Here is a 24,974-nt window from a genome sequence, read left to right on the forward strand (position 1 = left end):
TGTTGGTGAAAACCCCAGTCTTGTCTTATCTAATAAGACTGAATCAAGATTCTGTTCGACATTAGGGATGGTGCAAATGTCTTCAAGGCTAGATGAACTGCCTTCAACTCTAGAACATTTATGTGGCATAATTAAAAAATAAAGCCTGTTTTCCCGTTATGGGCTGGTGAAATGATTCACTTTGAGATCTACCTAGCACATCCAGTCTCCTTTCATTAACTGTGGAGATATCTGGAGTAGTGCTAACATTTTGAAGTTTTGTTTCTTGATCCATTTGTTTGCCTATCTTAGGTTGAGGATCTGGTCAGATTTCTGTTTTCTTGAGAGCCAAACAATATCTTTAATAGATATCTTTTCCTTTTTGAGATGGAGGAACTAGTTCTATTGCTTGTTTTTAGAGTAGAGACTTGATCTTTAATTACAGCAAGTGATGGTTTGACACTGGCGTTGGTGGTATAGCTGGTGAGGGATACTTGAAAAGGATGGCATAGCCATTCAGGATGAACTGTAAGACTCATCTGTCGTGGTTATTAATCTCCACTCCATTCAATGATTTACTGCACTCCCTCCCACAAGTGTCGGAAAAAGAACAGAGGGAGTGAGATTTTCATTGTTTTGATTGAACATGTGATTTGGAAGAGCATTGGTGCTGTGATTGCTGCTGCTGGTGTTGTCCCTGAGATTGAGGGGAGAAGGGCCACTGAGGAGGCAGAACCCCTGGTCTGGACTGATAGCTGTAGTCCCAATGAGGGTATGCAAATGGTAGAACTTCTTTCTCTTCTAACCCTACCGCCTTCAGCGTTTCTGCCTCCTTCATTAGCTTGATTTCTTTGACGGTATGAGGCCCAAACAAAACTGCAGGGTCAAGACTGATTTGCATATCGCTGGGTTTAAGCTGGAATTGCACGGGGAGCACAAAACATGGATTTAGACCCAGATCATTGTTCAACATTCTGGCCATCAATTGGTCTTTTCTCAAATAAAACTGGCCTGGTGAAGGGGAGGTAAGTGATCTTCAATTGGGTAGCAGGCTTCAGAGAAGTTAACCTAAGCCGGGATCATCTTCAAGTGCAATTCTGTTGCAAAACTGTGTTATAGCAAGGTCAGCAGCATCAATCGCAGCACTGATTGATTAATTAGAGACAGTTTGACCACTCTGAACTAGCCCACAAAGTCTTACTTCCAATATTTTTGGAGGTCAACTGAAAGTGTGTACAGGGATTCCCTTAATACTCCATCATATCTTACTAACAGAGCAGCCACAGCTGCAGAACTATAAACTTTTCCTCTTACCTCATCAAGTCTTTTACCTCCTTTTAAGACAAGCTAAAGTTTCTGGATGCAAAGTGTGCCTTTCTCTTCCAGTTCAAACTATCATAGAATCTGGTTTAGGATCCTGTCTCAGATAAAAAATACAACGCCTCAAAAGAAGCCAAGGAATACTGTTTTAACAGTTGCCGGAGTAAGGAACATTTCTGCAAGTTCTGAGAACCCAGGGATCAAAGGTAAGTAGCTCTTGGAGAGGCCCTTTGATGAAGAGTTTCCATTATCACTGAAACTGCAACTTGATAAGTTTGTAGTTGTATGTTTAATTTTGTTGTTCCTCTGACTAAGATATCTTGAAATATAACAATGTAATCTTCAGGAGATGATCTTGGAAGTGATACTGCTGGACAGGTAGGAGGATGTGTTGTAAGCAAAAGAGAAGGAAAACTTCTTTTGTTTCCTTGGTATAGAATGTTGTAGAGGTTGTATGTCAGTTTCTGTTGACATAGCTGTAGTTCCTGGCATCCTCTGAGGCATATGAAGCGGAGTAGATTCAGGTGACATAGCAGGACATATTGGTGAAGTAGGTCTAAGTGGTGAATCGAGAGGTGAAAGAAGTTACAAAACAGGGTCCTCTTATCAGATTATCAGCCTTGGCCTGCGTCTGTAGAACAGACATCAGGTTCAACTGTACCTGAAGTGTTCTGTTCAATGTCGTTGGTGCTGCCATTGAACTCGATGGGGAGCAGTTCAGTGCGGACGCCTCTAACAATATCGAGCAGTGCTCAGGGGATGGCAAGAGAGACCATAAACATGGTGGTGATGATTCCCACCTTTGCTCTTTAGATCTACCTCTTTGGGAGTCTATCATGGGAGAGACTGGTTTCTGTAGAGAGAGGACCCTTCTGTCTTTTTTCCTCTGCTTCTTCTTGATGCAGGTTTTCAAGCTTTCCTCTGAGGCAAAAGTCCTCAGTCTTTAAGAGCTCTTTTTGACATTTTTTGGCAAAAGTCGCAATCCTTAACTGTGTGAGGGCGGTGGACATAGCACACACACAAAATGTTTGCCTGATTAATTCTTTTTCTCCCCATGTGGGACACCCGCATCCTGAGGCGTAATGGCATATTCATGGAAATAAATCCCTCTTTGATGGTAAAAGTTGGTAAAAAATGTAGATGTCTACAAAAATGTTGTGTGAAACACAAAAACCATACCTTTTGTGAAAATAAAGTGGGTAAAGTAACCCAGAAAGTGTTCAGAGAACCACTCAACTCAGTCTGAGCCAGAAAAAAGAACTAAGGCTGTGAGGTAAACTGCCAGTACACCGCATGGTAGGAGGGGAAGCTGCTGGCTTCCTAAAGCAACAGCATATTTTTCTTTGCAGGTTCTGCACTTTGCACCTTTGACCCAAGAGACACATTTTCTTTAAATTTTCTCACTTTATGTAGGTAATAATAATTTTAGATAGTGTGCCTACAAACACCTCTGTCACAGCTCAGGCCATTGGAGGTTTGACCCTGTGTCTGCCACCCAATTTAGAGTGGATGGACACATTGCCAGTTTTAACTGCCCATTGTTAAAGAATTCTAAAGAAGTGTAACAGAAGGTGATACCTAACATGAAAATTATGAGATGATCGTGTATGTAACGTTTGAACTACCAAAAGAGGGAATAGGTGCATAGGTCATAGAATACTATTAATCAGTTGTAGGCAGAATACATCCGGCCTTTAATTTCTTCAGTCACGAAGAAAAGAGGCGACTTGGCGAACAGATTGACTCAAAATGGTGTTTCGGTGTTAGGATGATTTGACGTTAACAACCTGGATCCCTTCAAAATATAGAGGTAACTTCGAGACTGCTCAAATGAGCTGCACAATTTAATGCTTATAGCTTTCATGAACATTCCTCTGGAGAAGGGCTTGGGTTTCAGATAAGTAACTTTCCCCATACTATTAAGGGAGATTTTTCTCCCTTAAGCAGCACTACAAGTATACATTTGTGAGGGATGATCGAACACATTGTACGTGTACATATAACAATATCAGGCTTCCGGTGATGAAGATGTCACATCTCAATGTGAATGAGGTCCCTGCTTTTCCCAGAGAGATCTCTCCCTTTGAAATAACTACCATGTTTCAGTGATAGTTGCGAACCCTTTTTAGGGTGTAGATTTATAATGGGAGGATAAAGGTTTAGCAATCTTCACCTCTCACCCTTTTGTGTATAAGAGAGATCACATTTTACATACATGACATTTACATATTAGGATTTATTTTTAAAGAAAACAAAAAGCTGAACCAGTCATGAATAAAGTTAATCTGCATAAAACATTAAGACAACAAATGTTATAGTGTTCCTTTCACTTTGATGTTTCCAGAAACTTCATTGTCCAGTCATGCACAGCAGGGTCTGTCAGTCAGTCAGAAATGAGAAAAGTTCTACCTGGATTAAAATCTAACTATTCTCCTAGTTTAACAGTAAGGAAGGTAAGATGCTTATCAATTTAGAAAACAGTTTGAAGAGAACCACCCGACTAAAGTTTGTATCACTTCGGAAAAAGCACCAAAACTGCCTCAAAAGTTTAAAAATAAAAGATACTCTGAACACCTAAAGTTGCTTTGTCCTGCCCACGTGTGTGCAGTGTGCCAAAAATGCACATTTTTGAATATCTGCACTACAGAAGACACACGGGGATGCAGAAATAACGTCAGAAGAATGATTTATTTGTTCAGTAACAACTCAGTTAATACTTTCAGAATGAAAGAGGGACAGGATCGGAAAATCACAATTCCATTTAGAAAAACAATAAACTGAGGCATAAAGAACCATGCAGGTTAAGGCAGTAACCATTAAAGAAATGGGGTAACCTAAAAAGTACTGGACCTGGGTATTAAATTGATATGAACAAACAATGGTCCGAGACCTATATCTTTGTGAAAGAACAATGAATCAGAACTTATCCAATTAGAGAGCATGTATTATTTAAAGCAGCTCTACTCAATTAATGATAAACATAAAAACGGCAACAGCAACAAGGTCCAAATTATATGCAATATTTTAATCTATTGTCATATTCAAAATTTGAAGCACAAATCACAATTTATATATATATTTTTTCATATATGTTTTATGTTTTATTGCCCCGTATAGAGCGTGCAGTGTAGCAAAGGGTGTCAAAGAAAGTGAAAGTGATAAGGGTGAAAGGAAAAAGAATCACACAAAATTTGTAAAAAACAATTTCAATGGTTTCAAACAACACCAGCCAATGAATGCTGGACCAAAAACACCTGACAACTTCAAATAGTCCAAGGGGACTCTCTAATATTGTTTTCAGACATAGAATGTAATGATTGTCTGCACTATATCACAAGGAGAGGGATATAGGTGGTGGTCCAGGTGTTAGATAAGTGTCGACGTTTCGACTCGTCTTGCGGCCTTACGGTCGATTATGCCTGGGCCATGCGAGTCTTCTTCAGGACATATTAGAAGGGGCAACGCAGGGATCTTTTTGGTGACCCCTTCTCGGGGAGTAGTGGTCGTTATTTCACTCCAACTAGGCTCAGTCCATGTAATCCAAAGAGTCCTATTCTATAAACTGATACAATGACCAGGTTTCTCCACTATGATTCGGGTAGTTATGTGCTTGCAGGTTGAAGACTTGTCAACAGGAAGCGTTTGTCAAAATCCAGAGCCCAATCTTGAATTTAAATTATTCAGCTACACGATTTCTTAGGGTAAATCCTCACACTTGCTCCATGAATTCTCTTCTCATTAACTATATCCCAAAACAAAAGGATGGTCGGAAGCCAGTAGTGATCACACTGTTGAATGACGTTTTAGTAACGGGACTCCTTATCTAACCACGCGTCTCCAAAGGTAATGAGGCAACTGCTCTCACAGGAGTTGGCGGCACATAACTACCCGAATCATAGTGGAGAAACCTGGTCATTGTATCAGTTTATAGAATAGGACTCTTTGGATTACATGGACTGAGCCTAGTTGGAGTGAAATAACGACCACTACTCCCCGAGAAGGGGTCACCAAAAAGATCCCTGTGTTGCCCCGTCTAATATGTCCTGAAGAAGACTCGCATGGCCCAGGCATAATCGACCGTAAGGCCGCAAGACGAGTCGAAACGTCGACACTTATCTAACACCTGGACCACCACCTATATCCCTCTCCTTGTGATATAGTGCAGACAATCATTACATTCTATGTCTGAAAACAATATTAGAGAGTCCCCTTGGACTATTTGAAGTGGTCAGGTGTTTTTGGTCCAGCATTCATTGGCTGGTGTTGTTTGAAACCATTGAAATTGTTTTTTACAAATTTTGTGTGATTCTTTTTCCTTTCACCCTTATCACTTTCACTTTCTTTGACACCCTTTGCTACACTGCACGCTCTATACGGGGCAATAAAACAAAACATATATGAAAAAATATATATATAAATTGTGATTTGTGCTTCAAATTTTGAATATGACAATAGATTAAAATATTGCATATAATTTGGACCTTGTTGCTGTTGCCGTTTTTATGTTTATCATTAATTGAGTAGAGCTGCTTTAAATAATACATGCTCTCTAATTGGATAAGTTCTGATTCATTGTTCTTTCACAAAGATATAGGTTAAGGCAGTAAAGCTGCTTTTGATCTTCATTCTGCTAATTGTCATTAACCTCAAAGGCTAGTGCATCAGCTGGCAAGAACCAAATTAGGGTCCTAAGAAGGGACACAATTCCTTATCAGATGGAATAAATCTGCCAAGCTCTACAGAGCTCTTTTGGTAACCTCACTGGACAATGTCCCTGCAAGCCTGTTCCTAAAGGATCCTAAAGCCACAAAGCAGGTCTTACAGGTGTTCACATGTACTCCAATTGCCACAAGGAAATATGAAAATGACCTCATTTCATCATCTACTAAACATGTGTGCTAGCTGATATTTCTTATCAATGTCCTGTGGCAGAACATAAGCCACTGTGCTTCTGTACTGGGTCCTGGTGGCAGACTGTTATGTGAGTTCTGGTTTCTCCCAGAGTAGGTGGTGTCACCTCTTGTAGGGACAGGGATGTGGTCTCCCATAAAAAGTGGAGAAGATCAGAGTACCAAATCTGGCAAGGTCAGGGGGCGTGGCTTGACGGGCGAGGATGGCGGTCGCAGCTTAGCAGAGCTCCCGCCGGCCCGAACTCACCTTCATCATTTATCCTGGCCCCCGAGCCCGCAGGAGATTCATTGCTCTTGCCATCGTTCCAGGAGTGTGCACTGCTTTCTCCGGTGCCGTGGTCCTGCAGCTTAGTCTCCACAGGGACCCTGAGGCGCTGACAGCAGTTTGCGGCCCGGCGCCTGGCCGTGAGCCGCGGACCTCGATTTTGGGGACGCCGAGTGACATCTGCCGGAGTGCCGCCGGGGGTGACGTCAGCGGTGCGGACCCCGGACGGCCCTGAAACACTTGGACCCCGGGCCCGTGGGTGAAGCCTGGTGTACACCGTCGGTCCGGAGGTGTGCCCTGTCTTCTCCGGTGCCTGGATCTGGCGGCTCCGTCCCCTCTGGGACCCTGGGGCGCCGGCGGCGATCTGCGGCCTAGCGGCTGGTTGGAGGCCGGGGACCTTGATTTTGGGACCACTGAGGGGCGGCTGTGGGCCCGCGGCTGTGTGGCATCGGCGGCACGGACCCTGGCCGAGCCTGGCAACACTGGACTACTGGGGGAGTACGGAGGTGCCCCCCCCCCTGCCCCCTCTGGTTCTGAGCACTTTGGTGGGTGACACGGCGTAGTGGGGGCCTGTCCGGTCCTGTGGAGCCGAGACCTCGAGCTTTGTCACGCCGGTACCTGCGAGGGACACAGTGCTGTGGGGGCCCGTCCAGGCGTGTGCAGCCGGGGGCCTTGAGTGTCGTGGCACCGGAATCACATTGGCCTGCCGCACTTTCTATACGGACACTGAACCCGACGCCCGGACGTGGGACCGGGAGCTCCCTGTGCCTGTTGGTGTGGACACGCTGCCCAGGACCTCCTGACCCTGCCTGCCCCGTCCGGTGTGACGCTCCGCTGGGTCAGTGAGCGGCCATGACCAGGGGTGGTGGCGGGGGCCCGCCTAAGCAGGGCCCCATGGACAAATTTGCCGGGCCCAGTGGTGGCGCCGGGGCGTCCGGCGGCGGTGGCGGTTCAGGGCCGGACAACGCTGCAATCCTGGCGGCCATTACACAATCCCGGGACATGCTTGATGCAAAAATTGGGGCTGTGGGAGCGGACGTTACGCTGCTTCGCCAGGACCTCCGAAATGCAGTGGCGCGGATTACCGAGACTGAATCACGAATCTCGGTGACTGAAACGGACATCGGAGCCCTTAAGAAAAGAATGGCAGAGGTGGAGTGTGTCCAGAAGACGCTTGCGGCCCGGGTGGAGGATGCCGAAGGGCGTGCGCGGAGAAATAACCTCCGCTTTATTGGCTTTCCGGAGAGGTGCGAGAAAGATGGCATGGAGCGGTTCCTGACCCACTGGCTGGAGGGCTGGGTCCCTGAGGGGACGCTGTCGGCATGCTTTGTGATTGAACGGGCACACAGGGCCCTGACTCAACGGCCGCCTGAGGGGGAGCGTCCGCGGCCGGTCATTGCTCGGCTGCTGAACTATCATGACCGCGATGCCATACTGCGGGAGGCGAGGAACAAGGGCTCGCTTACTTATGAAAATCACGCCATAATGATCTTCCCAGACTACACGAAAATGGTTCAGCAGCAGCGACAATCCTTTGTGGCCGCTAAGGCTAAATTGCGAGGCCTGAAGCTCCAATACTCTCTCCTGTACCCGGCCCGATTGCGGGTGGTACATCAGTCCCGAACGCACTTCTTCGATACACCTGAGGAGGTATTTCGTTGGACCGACGAGACGGTGCGACTTCGGCCACATGCCCAGCCGGGGCTGGACCCTGGCGGGTCCCAGAGATCATCGCCGGAGCGGACGGACCGTACTAGCCGGAGGGGACGACATCGGAGGTCCAGATCCAAGAAACGCTCAGCCTCCGCTAGTGCGACGCAGACTAACGGCGCTCCTGACTCTGAACACTCGGATGCTGGCAGCTGAATCCCGGCGGGGTCTGGACGTTGGTGTTGCCCTATGCCGGACCGGATCGGCTGGTGAGACTGTTCCATGTGACATTATTTGTGCACGTTTATATGCTCCTGAGACACTCTGAGGCTCTGGGATGAGCCACTGCGGGGCTTGGGTGGCGGCTTCTATGGGCCTTAGACCCTCACGAGTAGTGGGTGTTGGTGGGGGGTGGGTGAGTGTGTGCTGATGGGGGTGTTGGGATCCATTGGTATGGTGGGCCCTGGGTTCTCTGTTCTGGACCCGGGTCTCTCCATGCCGCGACAGATACTTCACTGTTTTCTGAGGTATTGGGGTGGGGGGTGTGGGGTGCTGGGGGGGGTTGCCTGGTTGTTGGAGTTTGGGGAGGTTTGGGTTAGGGGGGGCCTGGGAGGTGTTGGGGTACTGAGTGTTTGGGTTGGGAGGGTGGGACCACACGTGTCTATAGATCTTGATTTTGTTACTTCAGGGGGTGCGCCAGGGTGGGACGGAGGGCTGGATAATGGACACTGTCTTGATCATGGCTGATACTGCGAATATGCCTCCTCAACAGACCCTGCGTGTTGTGACGTGGAATGTGAGGGGTATCCTGGACAAAATCAAGCGTGGGGCGGTGCTGCGTTGGGGGAAAAGAGAGATGGTGGATGTGCTGCTGCTTCAGGAGACCCATATGCTGGGCTCCAAGGCCCTTAGCCTCCAGAGGTTCGGATTTCAGCAGGTGTACCATGCGGGCTTCACGAGGGGCTCGCGGGGGGTGGCCATCTTGGTTCACCGCAGGGTGGCCTATGTGCATGAAAAGCAATGGATTGATCCCCAGGGCCGGTACATTTTCATTAGAGGTCAGTTGGGCACCGAACAGGTGGTTTTTGGTAGCGTGTACGCCCCCCCCCCTTTACAGTGGGCCTTGTCTGAGCGGCTGTTCGCGCTTTGGGATGAGATTCCGGAGGCCCTGACCATAGTGGGAGGCGATTGGAACGAGGTTATGGATGTGGGCCTGGATCGTCTGAGGCGGGTGCCTGTTGTGTTGGATCCCCCCCCTGCTGCTGCTCCCACCAAATTATGTGCGACTGCGAGTGGCCTGGGCTGGGTCGATGTGTGGCGACACTTTCATCCTGCTGTGCGTGAATTCACGTATGTGTCGGCGGTGCATGGGTCCTTTTCGAGACTAGACTATTTGTTTGTGCCGGGTGCCTGTCTGAGCCGAGTCAGAGATGCGGTGATCCTCCCCAGAGGCCTATCGGATCATTCCCCTGTTCTGGCCACCGTGACCCTCCCCGCCGCGAGACAGCCGTTTCGGTGGCGGATGTCATCTTGGCAGCTGCAGCGGCCTGAGTATGTGCATCACCTGCGTGAGGCGATTGATCATTTCTGGCGCGAGAATTTAGTTGGGGATGTGGATGCAATGGTGGTGTGGGAGGCGCTGAAACCCACGATACGGGGCATTGACATTGCTTGGTGCGTGGCTGCTCGGCGGAAACATCGAGAGGCCATTGCGACCGCCGCGGCCCGTGTGGAGGGGCTGGAGCAGCGGGGCCGGCTCGGGGGTGATGAAGGCATAGTGAGGCAGCTCTTGCAGGCCCAACAGTTGTACGCCTCCGTCCTTTACGAGGAAGCCCGACAGGCGTGGCTCGCCACGCGTAGCAGGGTCTATCAATGGGGCGACAAGTCCTGTACTATGTTGCATAGGCTGTGCCAGGCGACCTTCCAGCCCCTGGTGTTGCCGGGTCTGACGGCAGATGACGGCTCGGTTGTAACCGACCCGGATGTGCTGGCGACTAGCTTTGCCCGTTATTACGAGGCACTGTACGCTCCCCGGGATCACTTGGAGGCGGGCGGGATATCAGCATATCTTGACGACCTGCTGCCACAGGCCGTCCCTGATGAGACCAGGACCGCATTGGACGCCCCACTTACGGCTGAGGAGCTCGGAGAAGCCCTAGGTCAACTAAATACCGGTAAGGCGCCAGGCCCGAGTGGCTACCCAAGCGAGTTCTACAAAAAGTTTCACGTCCAGTTGGGGGCCCACTACCGCCGCGCCCTGGAGGCGGCACGGGCCCAGGGGGAGCTGCCACCAGATTGGCGTCATGCTGAAATAGTGGTATTTCTGAAGCCGGGCAGGGCGCCGGACAGGCATGACTCTTACAGGCCGATTTCCCTTCTTAACATAGAGGCAAAGGTCCTGGCTAAGGCGTTGGCAAACCGTCTCTTACCTCACATTGCTGGCCTGGTCCACCCCGACCAGGCTGGTTTCATGCCTCGCAGGGCCACCCGGCACAATATTCGACGAGCGCAGGCAGCGGTGGATGCCATGGGCGCTAGAAGTGAACAAGCGGCACTCCTCCTGGCGGACATGGACCGAGCCTTTGATTCGGTGAGCTGGGCATATCTGTTCGCACTGTTGGCCCGCCTCAACCTGGGGCCGGTCTTCTTGTCGTACATTCGTCTCCTTTACACTAACGTGACGGCCTCGGTCCGAGTGGCCGGTGCTACCTCTGGGCGCTTCCGTATAGGTCGCGGTACTCGGCAGGGTTGCCCGCTGTCCCCATACCTGTTCGCCCTCGCCATGGAGCCCCTGGCGTCGCGGATACGAGCAGATGCCCGGTTGCGCGGTTTCGTCTGGAGTGAGGATCTTGTAGATAGAATTGCACTGTACGCGGATGACGTCCTCCTCTTCCTCACGGATCTGCGGCAATCGGGTCCCCGGGTCCTGGAGATCATGCGGGAGTTTGGCGGGGTCTCGGGTCTTCATCTCAACCTGAATAAATCAACCCTGTGGGTGCTGGGTGGTGGGGTGGTTGCCGACCCCTGGGCTGCGGAGTTGCGAGTGGCATCGGATGGCCTCAAATATCTGGGCGTCTTCCTTTCAGAGTCGAGGGCCGTGGCCTGGGCGCGTGGAGTCTTGCCGGTGTGGGAACGGGTCCAGGCCGATGTTAAGACATGGTCCAGAATGCCACTCACTATTTTTGGTAGATCGGCCATCTTCAAGATGGTGGCGCTTCCGCGGCTCCTGTACCAACTCCAGAATTTCCCGCACCCCATTGGCCTGGAGTGGTTCCGGCAGGTCAATTCGGTGTTGGGCCGCTTCCTGTGGAGTGGCGGTGCGGCCAGGGTGGCTTTGAGGACGTGCTTTCTGTCCACATATTGTGGTGGCTTGGCCACCCCGGACCTCCTTTCCTACTACCAAGCTTCCCAACTGCTTGTCCTTAATGAATGGTGGTATGGTGATAGGAGGGATCCGGCTTATGCCCTGGAACGGTTGCTCATGGGTGACCGCACGCTCCACACCATTCTTTATTCCGCTCGCCTACGCCGTGGGTTGCCATCGGTCACCGGAGTGGTCTTTGCGGTGTGGAGGCAGTCACTGCGTCGCATGGGATGGTGGGGCAAACTGACAGCTGAGACGCCGCTTTGGCATAATGGTCTGCTCCCGGAGCTGGCGGCCCTGACCGGGTTTGAGGGTTGGGAGGCCATCGGGATTGCACAACTGGGCCAGGTCGTATCCGGCACCACCCTCAAATCCTTCGAGGAGCTTCGTACAGAGTTCCAAATGCCTCAGTCCCAGTTCTTCCGCTACCTCCAATTGCGGCATGCCCTCGCCCCGAGCGTCGCGGGTCTCGACTCCCTGCCGGAATTTAGCCCAGTCGAGGCCAAAGTGTTTATGGGGGACCTGGGGGACAAGAAAGTCTCTAGGATCTACCAGACGCTTGTTATTCACTGCTCCTCCACCCTACACTCCCTTCGGGAGGCATGGGAGGTAGACGTGGGCCCCCTGGATGAGGACGATTGGAGGGAGGCGCTGGAATCCCCACGTGGAACCGCCATTGCAGTCCGGCTCCGGCTAATCCAATTCAAATATTTGCATCGTGCTTATTACACGCGTGAACGATTGTGGAAGGCTGGGTTGATTGCATCCTCGGAATGTCTGCGCTGTGGGGCGGTGCCCGGCTCCCTGGTACACACGGTGTGGTCGTGTGGCCGACTGACTGGGTTCTGGAGGGGTGTGTGGAGTTGCCTGGCAGAGGTTCTGGGCTGGGACCTTCCCCGTACTCACCGGCTGGGCCTTTTACATATTATGGAAGGGATTGGAGGCAATGTTTATAAGCGCCATTTGTTGCTCTTGGGGTTGGTGGTGGCTAAGCGGGACCTGGCTCGGGCGTGGAAGTCAGTGAGGGCTCCCCCCCTGTCTGCATGGAAGGCTGGGCTGGATTATTTTATGGGTCTGGAGAGGCCGATCTTTGAAGCGAGGGGATGCCCGCGCAAACACTACAAAATCTGGAAGCGTTGGGCCGACTACCGTGGTCTGTCCTTGGACCCCCCGGCGGAGCTGGAGGAAGACATTTAATCGCAGAGACAATCTTGGCCTGAAGACGCAAAGCCCTGGTGGCATTACACCCGCCTGTTTTTATTTTCTTCTTTTTTGTTCTCTATGTTGCTTTCTATACACGTGTGGTAGGGGGGGTTGGGGGGGGTGTTTGGAGCGGGAGGGGGGTAGTGTTGCGGGTTAGGGTAGGGTGCGGGGGAATTTCTATACTGAGCCTATTCTGAGTCTGCTCTATCACTTGCTGCCTATGTAATTACTATATTGATATTGTGGTGGTGTTTTTGGTGTATGGAGATGCCACATTCGTGATGCTCATTTGCTCAATAAAATTGGTTGTGAAAAAAAAATCTGGCAAGGTCAGGCTGGTGCCCTGGATCACTGTGCACCCATGACTCTCCCAAAGCTTCTGACAAACTCCAAGAATGAGAGGAATCATGAGAAAGGTGTACAGTCCATCAACAAGCCGCCTTAAAGGTACTTGGTCTCTGGTAATGCAAGAGGTAAACCAATATTTTAATAATCTGTAAAAAGCACGTATGGAAGAACCTCAACATTGAGGAACATCTTGTGATGAAGAATTTCGCAACATCAAACAGGTCACAAGCAATGCCATCAACACTGAATGTGCCAATGTGGACTATCATAATATGGACCTGGAGTAGTGAATTCATCTCTTTTTTTCTTACAGGACTTTTTATGATTCAAAGACAACCCCCCAGAAATACTGAGCCGAAGGTTGCATCTACTCTGGCCCTCTTAAATGTAACTTAGGAGTAGACTGCCCTCTTCATTTCCCTAGACAACCCAACTTTGTGATAAGATAAACCTGTACCATGCCCTTAAATTTTCTACATATACATTTCCTGACAAATGCCCCATTGCTCTATGGTGTGAGAATGCAGAAGATAGGCCAAGAACATACATACTATCATTCTTCCAGGACCATCATAAGAGAGGTTCAGGTCAATGAAGTGGCAGTGATCTAAATGCAGGTGAGCAAAAGGTCTTATAATTTAAAGTTGATAGTAAAGTGAAGCTCATGGAACCATTTAAGCAGCAGTGTCCGAATTTACATTGGAAAGGTTTAACATAGTAGCATATTTTAGTAATTTAATACTATATTTTACAGACAGCTTCTAGGGTGATGTGTTCGGTCAAATATAATTTAAATACATGGCTGAACTGATTTCAATTGGCCTAATAAAAGACAGAACTTATGTATTGCCTTCTACAGGCATGTTTTCTTTACAAAATGATTTCCAGAATTGAAAAGTGTATTTATTTAACATATGTTGTGGGATTCCACACAGGCAAATAGTTTCTCAACTGTATTCAGAGAAAATCTTCTGACAATTCAGTGATGGATTGTGATCACTGAATGACTGTCTCACTTACAGATCAAAAGCCAGACTGAGCAGAGTGTATCACATTTTAGACAAAGAATTGCCCCACTGGATTTACTAGATCCTTCATCAGTCAACTACCCATAAGATATATCTTATGAACGTCTTTGCATGCAAAGTTTGTCTCATGCCAACCTATTGAATTAGTTCTCCAAAAGTCAGCCTACCTAACATTCAGAGAGTTTCACTTCTCCAGTTTGAAGGTCAATCTTGTGATTTCATACTTGCTACCCTGAAATTCTTCTGCTATAACCTGTTACTCTGTAAATTAACCTTGACTTTATACCTTTATTGTATGTTCCATGGAACTAGTTTGATGAGACTTAACCTTAGTTGACCACTTCCTTGTTGCTGCTTCAGTTTGGTACTTTTTCTTTATCATACTCATACCAGGCCAGTGGCACATGCGTCGTTGTTTTATACACTACCATGTACACTTTATGACCAATACTGAAAAATAATTGGTGAAGCCTAGTTTATATTACACCTCTCTCTAAATGCCTCATCTATGGATTTTCTGTTGTTGCGACCCATTTCCCTTCATCAATTTAAGCCCCTTAAAGGCTTTATCCAACCCCAGGATGCAAGATACCTCTATACCTAAACTTGAATTCTGTTAGTTTTCAAACAGTATTATTCATATATCTATTGTAAGTACATTTCCTTTAATGTGAATCTTGCCCACAGGAGAACTTCAGTAGATAGAAAGAGGGGGGTGGGGGGAGTGGGGTAGGGTCAGGGGAAATGGGGTGGGGTGGTGTAATAGTTTGAAAGAGAAGTCAAAAGGTGAGAGGGAGAAAAGATGCCAAGTTTTTAAACAGTGTTCCTCTGTGCCTCTGTACGCTGTTCTAGAAGACGAGTACTGGTCCCAAACAGTAGGGCCTCCAAACTGCTGTGCATGACAGTTTAATGTACTGCAGGATGCACTGGGTATAACCCATGTATCGGAGTTCTTATCAATGCCTCGGTGTAGTGAACACGGACAATAAAAGGACTGCAGGCTCCTCTCCCAGACAGTAGAGGCTGTTTCTGCATTTGGGTGAATTATAATAGAACAGAGGCGACAAGTACCTTGCTAGTGCCTCTCTGTCCTGTTGATGCCTTTTTGGTGCTGTTCCAGAAAAAGGATGCCTTGTGTTCGTCTAAAACGCACTGAAAAGAAAAATCTGGGTCTTATCATAGGCATTGGGGCTCTTCATCGTGATCCAGTGTACTGTACCAAAGCGCAAAGGTTAGTTGTGAAACACGCAGCCTATGCGCTCCAATACACTGCACTAGCAGAAGAGTGGTGGGTAATTTCCCCAACAGTACAGCCCTCGTCTGTGCCAAATGGACTCTACAAAGAGTGCTTTGTCCTATCCACTGTGCACTGGACACATAGTCCTGGGTTGGGTCCACTAAACTGGAGCTTCCTTATTGGTTCCGTAATCGGTAGGTGAGTCACATGCCTTGTGAACAGCAGTTCTTCCTGCAATCCGCCTCCAACTTACCTGTGTGTTTTGTGTTGGTATCTGCAACAGGAGTGCCAGGTCATTACAGTCAAAGGTGTCATCAAGTGCTATGAGGGCTCCATGGACTCCACTCTCCTGCAGACTGTTGGCGTATTCCTTCAGGCCTAGAGACTGCACCCAGCACATGACACGCTCGTTAGACCAAACCATCACATCTGCGATGAAAAGAAGTGAGACAACAAGGTCATCCCAACCATCTTACAGCCATTAATGCTACAGCTGTAACTTGCACCCAGACCAAGCAGTCTGGCCAGCCAGACTGTTGACCTACAGATAGTTCAGCCAACACATAGCAATCCATACTCTCCCCAACTCCTAGCCAATCAATTATTGCGCTTAAATTCACCTCATTCCTGCTCAACAAAGCTCTCTTTCTCACGCTTGACAAAGATGTGGCATGTCATCAACTGCTATTTTATTGCTTACCCGTACAAAACTCTGTCATAACTCTTCAATACAGCAAGTTCCACTTTCCAGAGCTATGCCATTTAAAGGTGACCAGTGCACCTCAGCTCTGCCCTGTACTGCCACTTGTAAGTTCATTACTGAGCCTCACACAACTGTCAGCACACCCCACCTTACAATTGCTGTGTTTGCATAACTGTACCTGTCAGCTGATTCTGACTATCTTCTCGTCGTCTCTCGAGCTCCTTCCGGTCATAGTTCAGTTTCTTGAGGCACATAATGCCATAGTGCAGACTAACTCTGAAACAGACAGCAAAAATGTCAGTCTTCTCCCACCAAATCCACCTCAACATATGCTCTATAAACTGGTCAGAACCTCTCACAAACCAACTAGCAAAGTGACTCAGAAAAGCACATATGCTCTCTCTCAAAGTACTCTAGTGAGTAGGTGAAACCTACTGTACATTACCGCAGACAGCAGGTACTGGGCTTCTTAGAGAATTGTTTTCCTGCTTTAAGACATTGGCTCAGATTCTGGTGCTGAACCATGTACTGTGCAGTAGAGGGATGGGAAGAGCGATTGCACTTCAACTCTAAATCGGGTAAAATTAAGAATATATTATGGTGCTACTTGTAAAAAAGTGCCCCTTTTTGACATGGTCCCCCCTACTTTTTGCCTGGTACATGATGTTAAAGACATTTTGGAGGTTTTGTATTTGTGTGTGCCACCTGGGGAGCTGCTAATTATCTTTATGCGATTTTGCACATTACGGAGGCAATATCCCGAGCACTTAGAATTATTAGATTTTTAAACTAAAGGGAACTTTTTTTAAACTTTGAAAATTTTATAGAATTAATTTGACTGCTGCTTGTGGTATTTGGACGTGTCAGACCTACCTGCAGGCAATGTCTGCTAGACTCTGACCTCGCGGTGTCCATCTGTTAGAGGGGACCCGCCATCTTTGGGAGGTTAGGAGTACAGCTTTTTTGTGCCCCATCACTATAAAGGGACAAGCTAGCGCGTCCGCTGCACGATTGCGCGCAGCGGGCGCCGGTGGCGTACCATAGGCAACCCCATCTGTGCCAGTCCGCGCACCAGATGTGCACAGCGCCAACCACACTGCCCCATATGGAATGCTGCTGGGAAACGATATAACTTGTCGATCTTTAAGATACACCAGTGTGGAACTTCATAACATTGGTGAGTCTGGGAAGGGCAGGGGAGAATTTATATTTGAGGAGACCGCGTTCCCTATATCAGCCTTTGTAAAAAAAAGATCACCTTACATGTGGGATGCTAAATGTAAGATCACTCCCCAAACACAGCGTGGAAATTCAGCTGATGCTGGAACTCCATGAACTGGATGTGCTATTTATGACATCAACTTGGACCCACTTAAGAATATGAGGTAGAACAAGGCTTGGCATGCCCGCCTGGGTACCAAATCTGTCATAAACCTAGACTTAGTGGGAGGGGAGGAGGAGTTGGTGTGACTTTTAAAGACTCCTGGAACATTGTCACAATAGATATTGATGTAGTTGAAGGATTTCAACTGCTAGGATTTGCTATTAACCCCTTCGATGCTCATGACGGAACGGTTCCGTCATGAGCGTCGGTTGGCCTGTGCTCATGACGGAACCGTCATGAGCCCGTTGGCTCATTAGAACGTTCAGCACAGCGCAGGAATCTGTGCCGCGCTGATGTGGTTAAAGATGCTAATAGCCACCTTTTGACATGGATTGTCTGCTATAGACCCCCAGGGGCTATCAGTGTGCAGCAGCAGCAGTCTCTGATTGAGACTAATACTAACATGGCTGCCACACACACCAGATCAGTGATCTTGGGGATTTTAATCTGTGGCTCAATGAACTCTCGACTCTGGCTACAACAATGTCCTCCAGTCATGTGAAGGCCTTAACATATACCAGCGGATTGCTAAAGCCACACACAAGGGAGGACACACACTTGATTTAATCTTTACGGAGGACCATGTCCTTAATATTTTGGACATTTTTCCGATGGACTGGTCCGATCATTATCTGATTAAATTTCAAGTGTATAATTCCACCCAAAAAAATCAAGCAACCAGTATCATGAGCAACTATGTTAGTAGGGACCGGAAGGCCCTCTTGAGAAAGAGGAGTTTATCCCCTGTGTTTCATCTGAAGGACTGTTTTTCGTTAGACAAGCAGGTGGAGGAGCATTATGTAACCTTCTGCTCACAGATCAATTCCACTCTGGATTCAACTGCCCCATTAAAAAATCATAAGAGAGTGGGTTAAGCCTAGGCCCCTTGGTTTAACGATAAACTAAAAAAATGTAAACTTGACTGTAAGCAGGCAGAGAGAAAGTGATGAAGGGTGTATGATGACAAGGACAAACATCTGGAAGACTGCCATTGCAGGCTGTAAGAAAGAAAGAAATATCAAAGCATAGTATTTTTTAAATGTTATTTTGAATGCTCCCAATAAATCCAGAAGCATTTTTAACATACTGAATAATCTAATTAGTCCTGACTGTGCTAAGAACCAGACACCTCCCACACAAGATCTTTGTGACAGTCTTGCGAGGTTTTTCAGTGACAAAATTAAAACTATCAATGATGACCTCGGTGGGGATCTTCGGCAAATTGAGTCAGAAGTCCTAGAGATCAAGGGTTCCAGTGGCAGCAGTACGAATGGCACAGGTGATATAACCAGAGGGATAGAGATCTAGCCTATCAATACCCTAACTGAGTTTTATATTGTCAGGAGAGAATTTTGGGAAAGTGACTTTAGGTATCTCTTCTGGATCACCTTTGGACCCTCTGCCACAGAAAATTTGGAAGGAGTTTGGAGCAGAGTTGTTCCTTATACTCCGGCTGATTTACAATCAGTCTTCTCAGTGGAGTGGTTCCAAACTGTTGGAAATAGGCATTAGTGACACCTCTCTTAAAGAAGTCCACATTGGACCCAGCCTGCCCTAAAAATTATAGACCGATCTTCCTTTTGCCTTTCCCAGCAAAAATTGTTGAAAGCGTGGTTAGCGGTTTTCTTTCAAAACATCTGGAAGCCAATAAGATCCTAGATGACGTACAATTTGGTTTTCAGCCTGCTCATGGCACAGAGACTGCTTTGGTGACCGTGATGGATGAACTCCGGATGCGGGCAGACAGAGGTCAAGCAGCAGTTCTTATTCTGCTTGACCTGTCTTCCGCGTTCGACACGGTCAACCATGCTATCCTGCTGGGGAGGCTTATGGAGGTAGGAGTGACTGGCCTGGCCTTGAGCTGGTTTCAATACCTCCTTTCAGAGAATAGACAAGCGTTAGCCCTCCCTCCTTACCAGTCTGATTTTACTAACATCACGCACGGTGTACCTCAGGGCTCTGCAATCAGCCCGATTTTATTTAATATTTACATGAAACTCCTGATTGCGGTCATAAGGGCGCATAACATTAACATCTTAAACTATGCTGATGACACGCAACTGATTCTCTCCTTAGAGGGAGAACAGTCGACATCTCTGGAAGTGTTTCATGGCTGCCTGCATGCTACAGTTCAGTGGTTGAGGGAGAACTCACTGCAATTTAACGCTGGTAAAACCGAGGTCCTGTACTGCTCAGTGGGGAAGGTTCCTTCCACTTTACCTGATCATTTTTGGCCCCTAGTTAGTTCTATTGTACTGAGGCCTGATGAGAAAGTACGAAACTTAGGATTTATGTTTAACAACAAACTAACACTGGAGTCACAGGTTAATAAAACTGTGGAAACTGTTTCGCTATTATTAGAAATCTGCGAAAGATTTTTCCCCTGCTGTTTACTCACACGCGAGCGCTAGTAGTACAAAGTACCATATTAAGAAGCTTAGATAACTGCAATGCACTGCTGCTGGATTCCCCGAAATATCTTATAGATAGACTCCAGAGGATTCAGTCAACAGCAGCCAGGTTAGCCTTGGGGTGGTCCAGAAGCTCTTCCTCCACATCGGCTTTGGCGGAGCTGTATTGGCTCCCGATAATACAAAGAATTCAATTTAAATCTCTTTGTTTCGTTTTTAAGGCCCTGCATGGGTCTGGCCCAATATCCATGCAGAGGACGTTTGTCTGGTACGTACCGAGAGACGTCTTCGCTCCTCCTCGGCCAAATTGGTCAAAATACCAAGATTCAATAAAGTGAAATCAGGTGGTAGTGCCTTCGGTGTATCGGCCGCCTGATTATGGATTGAGCTCCCACTAGAACTGAGACAACTGAGAGATCTTCTTCCCTTCAGGAAGAGACTAAAAACGTGGCTTTTCCCTAAAGCCTAAATATGTTGTCAGTTCCCGTGTGGCACTACTTCAAACTGTGCACTTCCTAATTGTCAGCGCCAGGATGCCTGTTAGGTGACAGAGCGCTTTATAAGTGAGATAAATAAATAAAAAATAAATGATGTGATTTCGACTGAAAAGTGCACCGGATTCCTTGTAAACAGGTCACCAGTATCAGTGTTCTTTCCCAAAACTGTACAATTGTTCCCCAAATTGACAAAACTTTTAGCACCCTCTGTAAGTCCTTAGTAAATGGTAACCTGGTACCTAGGGCCCGAGTTATTAAAGAGGGCCCCCAAGGGCTGCAGCATGATTTGTGCAAACCTAAGGGACACCTCACCAAGCACATGTAGGACTGCCATTGCAGACAAAAGTGAAAACATAACATGTCACACATCCATGTGTACATTACGAAATCGGGAAGTCCAAGTGCACACCTTCTTTTGACAAAATTCACTGCAAAGTTATCCATTTAAACTTGTTTGTGTGCAGCCCCTGCAGTGGTCTGCCCAACAGCCACATGTAGATAAATACATCACAATAGGGAATGAAGTAACACTTGTTCCGGACGCACAGCTTAAGTCGAATCAAACTATTCCACAAAGTTGCCCACGTTCAATAAAGTTTTATTCTTTATATTCCATAATTTCATACTCAATTCATTTAGTCACATGTGGGACGCAATATATTTTTACTTTTAATACAGCAAATATGCCCATCCAAGCCTTTTTCTGAAGCAAGAACAAATATATTTATCATCCTCTGTAGTATGTGTCATTCCCAATGCATTTCGGACTTATTATAGTCCTTCGTCAGGGGTCACTACAAATTAAACAACACCAACATTAGATCTATACTGTATTGTGGAATACAAAGAATATTTGCTGTATTAAAAGAAAAAATATATTGCGTCCCACATGTGACTAAATGAAGTGAGTATGAAATTATGGAATATAAAGAATAAAACTTTATTGAACGTGGAAAGCTTTGTGGAATAGACTGAATCGACTTAAGCTGTGCGTCCGGAACAAGGAGTGTTACTTCATTCCCTATTGTGATGTACACATCCATGTGTGCCATATCTCCTACCACTACATGTTATATTTGCAAGTCACCTCTACAGCAGGCCCAATAGCCCTAAGGCAGGGTGCTAAATATGACATCTGAGGGCATACCTGAATGAGCAGATATGCCTCTGTGCTGGCAAGTCCTACAACTGCCAGTACAAAGGACCAAGGAAGCCATTTTAAAACATGAGCTGGACACTGGTGAAAACAAGTTCCCCAGCTGCATGATGGCTTCACTGAAAAAAGGGATGTTTGGTATCCAACATCTATTATTGGTAAACCCACACCTGGCACCAGAGATGCAGTTCATGGCAACCTAAGAAGAGTGAGGACCCTGCAGAGCCACAAAATCAGAGAGGAGAGAAGAAGCAGCTGAACTGGTACCAACCCTACCAACCTGTCTGCGTCCTGTGTAGAAAAACGGCACCAAAGTTGACTCATCCTGCAGCTGTTGACTCAAGAAACTTGGGAGGACTGCCTGCCTTAAAAAAGACTCAAGACTTTCCATGAACATCGGACCTGTACTGTAGAAAAACCACAAGAGAAGACTCTGTGGCGTCTGGAACTGCCAAAACCCAACACCTGAAGCCACCACTGCACCCGTCCGCTTCGGCCTGAGTTGAAGTGCGCCAACGGTGCCAACCAGGTTCCCCATCACTCCAGAGCTCGAGCCCATAGTGGTTTCACGCCTCCTGGACTCCCCGAAGTTGCGTGCAGACTCTGCAAGCCAACCCCCTCGACCGCGACTGCTCCGGTAAAGAAAAACCTGACGCTCAAGGACACCTCTGAACCCATAGTTCCAGGGCCTTGGAGAAGAGGACCAACGGTGTTCCCCACCATTAAACTAGAAAACTGTGGCTCTTTCAGCACACCATTAGACCAAATATTGATCAAATATAGTACCGGTCTACTCTGTTAGACCCTTAGACAATATACCACTCCACTGAGAATGAGAAAAATACCACAATGTTCATCAAAAAACAGTATTATTAAAAAAACAGATCCAGAAGGGTCATTATTCATGCTGTTTAGTATTCTTTATTCAGGTCGTGTTAAATTTAAAATTCGCAGCACACGATTAGCCGGCACATGTTTAGTCTTTGCTTAGACTTTTTTAGGCATAAATGTAGAATTCGCAAAGAAGAGATTGGAAAGGCACAGTCCGTTCTTGTGCTTTAATGTATAGACAAGAACTTCAGTGCGGATGACCAGGCAACAGCTCAGCTCAACAAAGTTATCACTTTGCGAGAAGTCCTGGCATTCCACGCCGTATTTGGAAATTTCGCTGTATTTCAAAGCTTTATTCAGGGCAATGCTTCAGCCAATATATTCGGTCACAGAAGCGTCTCTTATGTATGTCTAAAGACCCTATACCAACAACCATCGAGAATCCAACTGGCACAGTAATATAACGCCAATGCAGGACAGTCCTTGTAGCACCTCCCAAAACCCGAGCTGCAGTTTATTCGCTCGCAGTGTGGCTGAAAGTGTAGAGTGCTACTTAGCTGGCTACGTCCAGAACTCCCAGAATATAGGGATCATGCCTACACAGAGCAGCCAAGCTAATGTCCAAGCGCTTCTCCAGGAGCAGTCCGCTCACTGCGTTCCCCCCCATCTCTGAGCTTCGCAGGCTTGAGTCCACTTGCTAGTTCATTCCGGCTGGCTTCCTAGACAGAACCTGCAGGCTCTTTTTACAGTGACCGATCCCCATTGAAACGCATAGGCCTCCCGACGCTGACTTGCACCCAGCACTCTGGCTGATCTTGTGCCGCTGGTGTTGTACTGCTTGTGCAGCCTTCTACCTTGCCCACCACTCAAGTCCTGGAGATTGTTCCTGTAAGTCGATGTACTGTACCTGTTTGCAGAACAACTTCGTCCTTCCACAGGATAACATTGCAGAAATTGCAGTGTCCACTTTTTAAAGTGGAAAGAATTTATATTTTTAAAAAGTACTTACCTGAACGATTTGTTTCCGATGCCTAAACAGATCTAGCGGTACTTGGTATATTCGATAAATTGGTGTGGATTTCCTTCTTGAGTCGTGCGTGTCATTTATGAATCATTGTGTGTATTTACAAATGTCTTGCACTCTTTTGTGTTAAGCCTAAGGCTGCTCGACCATACTACCCCCTAATCGAGCACTTTGGGATTGCAAGCCCCTGCCTACTCTTTACATTGTCAATCAAGTTCCAGCTCCCTCAACTACTGTTCGTGCCTCTAAGCCCAATATTCAAGTGTCCTAAGGCATAAAGTGGTGCTGAACTTATTTTCAGGTCAAAGAGCCATGTATTCTTTTGTAACCCTTTGCAGGGCAAACAGAAATAATTCAGTAACAATGGGGACTGTTTTTCCCAAATTCCACTTCACTCAAGATTATTGTTGAGCAAATGATATTGCTGCAGGTAATGCATCTAGAACGTCAGCCCAAGTAACAAGGACCTGAGTCTCAATTATAGAACCAGGACACATTGGCAGCTGCCACAGCTTAAGTATTCCAACATGATCAAAACAATTGTAAGGAAAAACAGAACTGGTTAAAAGCACCTGCTGCCTCAAATTCGCCATTACAGGGACAAGTACAGTCTACTCTGAAATACCATTAATTCCTTCCGCAGCTAACTCGGTTTCAAGAACACCTGTTCAGACACACATTTGATATCCGCTAATAAGATGTAGGTCAGTCGTCAACACAACCTCAACATCATCTCCTATGCCGACGATACCCAGCTGATAATATCCCTCACCGAAGACCACCACACCGCCAAAGCCAACCTCCACAGAGGAATGAAGGCCGTAGCCGACTGGATGAAGGACAGCAGACTGAAGCTGAATTCAGACAAGACAGAAGCCCTCATTCTCGGACCCACCCCATCAGCCTGGGACGACTCTTGGCGGAACCCACAGACCATGCACGCAACCTGGGGGTCATCCTCGACTCCACCCTCTCCATGATCAGGCAAGTCAACGCCGTCTCTGCATCCTGCTCCAACACCCTCCGAATGCTCCGTAGGATCTTCAAGTGGATCCCTCCCGACACACCCAGGCCCTCGTCACCAGCAGACTCGACTACGGGACCGCCCTCTACTCAGGAACAACAACCAAGCTCCTGAGACGACTACAACGAATACAGAACGCCTCGGCACGTCTGATCCTCGATGTCCCCCAACGCAGCCACATCACACCCCACCTGAGAGGCCTGCACTGGCTCCCCGTCAACTAGAGGATCACCTTCAAACTCCTCATTCACGCACACAAAGCACTGCACAACACCGGACCTACATACCTCAACAACCGTCTCAGCTTCCACATCCCCACCCGGAGCCTTCGATCAGCCAACCTCGCCCTCGCCACAGTCCCTCGTATCCGGAAAACCACTGCCGGCGGCAGATCCTTCTCCTACCTCGCTGCCAAGACCTGGAACGCTCTACCTACCAGCCTACGACAGACTCAGGACCTGCTGGCCTTCAGAAGACTTCAAGACCTGGTTCTTTGATCAGTAGTGCCGCCTCCCCCCCTCCGCGCCTTGAGACCCTCACACGTATGTAACGCGCTCTAGAAATGCATTGATTGATTGTTTGATTGAGTCTTTCCTTATACCCGTGTTCCATGCACACCCCACCAACACACTGAACACAA

At 47.6% G+C, this 24,974-nt stretch overlaps 1 protein-coding gene across 1 annotated transcript in view; it reads right to left on the minus strand.

The window, feature by feature from the left end:
• Positions 1–24,974, minus strand: part of PPFIA3 (PPFI scaffold protein A3) — an 838,878-nt gene that overhangs the window by 163,771 nt on the left and 650,133 nt on the right. Inside the window, exons 24-25 of the mRNA XM_086930190.1 lie at positions 16,186–16,283; positions 15,558–15,733 (exon numbers count right to left, since the gene is read on the minus strand). Of these exons, the coding sequence (XP_086786316.1) occupies positions 15,558–15,733; positions 16,186–16,283 (274 nt within the window). The remainder of the gene's footprint in view (positions 1–15,557; positions 15,734–16,185; positions 16,284–24,974) is intronic.

This window comes from Lissotriton vulgaris, chromosome 7 (assembly GCF_964263255.1).
Source record: "Lissotriton vulgaris chromosome 7, aLisVul1.2, whole genome shotgun sequence".
NCBI classification, from domain to species: domain Eukaryota; kingdom Metazoa; phylum Chordata; class Amphibia; order Caudata; family Salamandridae; genus Lissotriton; species Lissotriton vulgaris.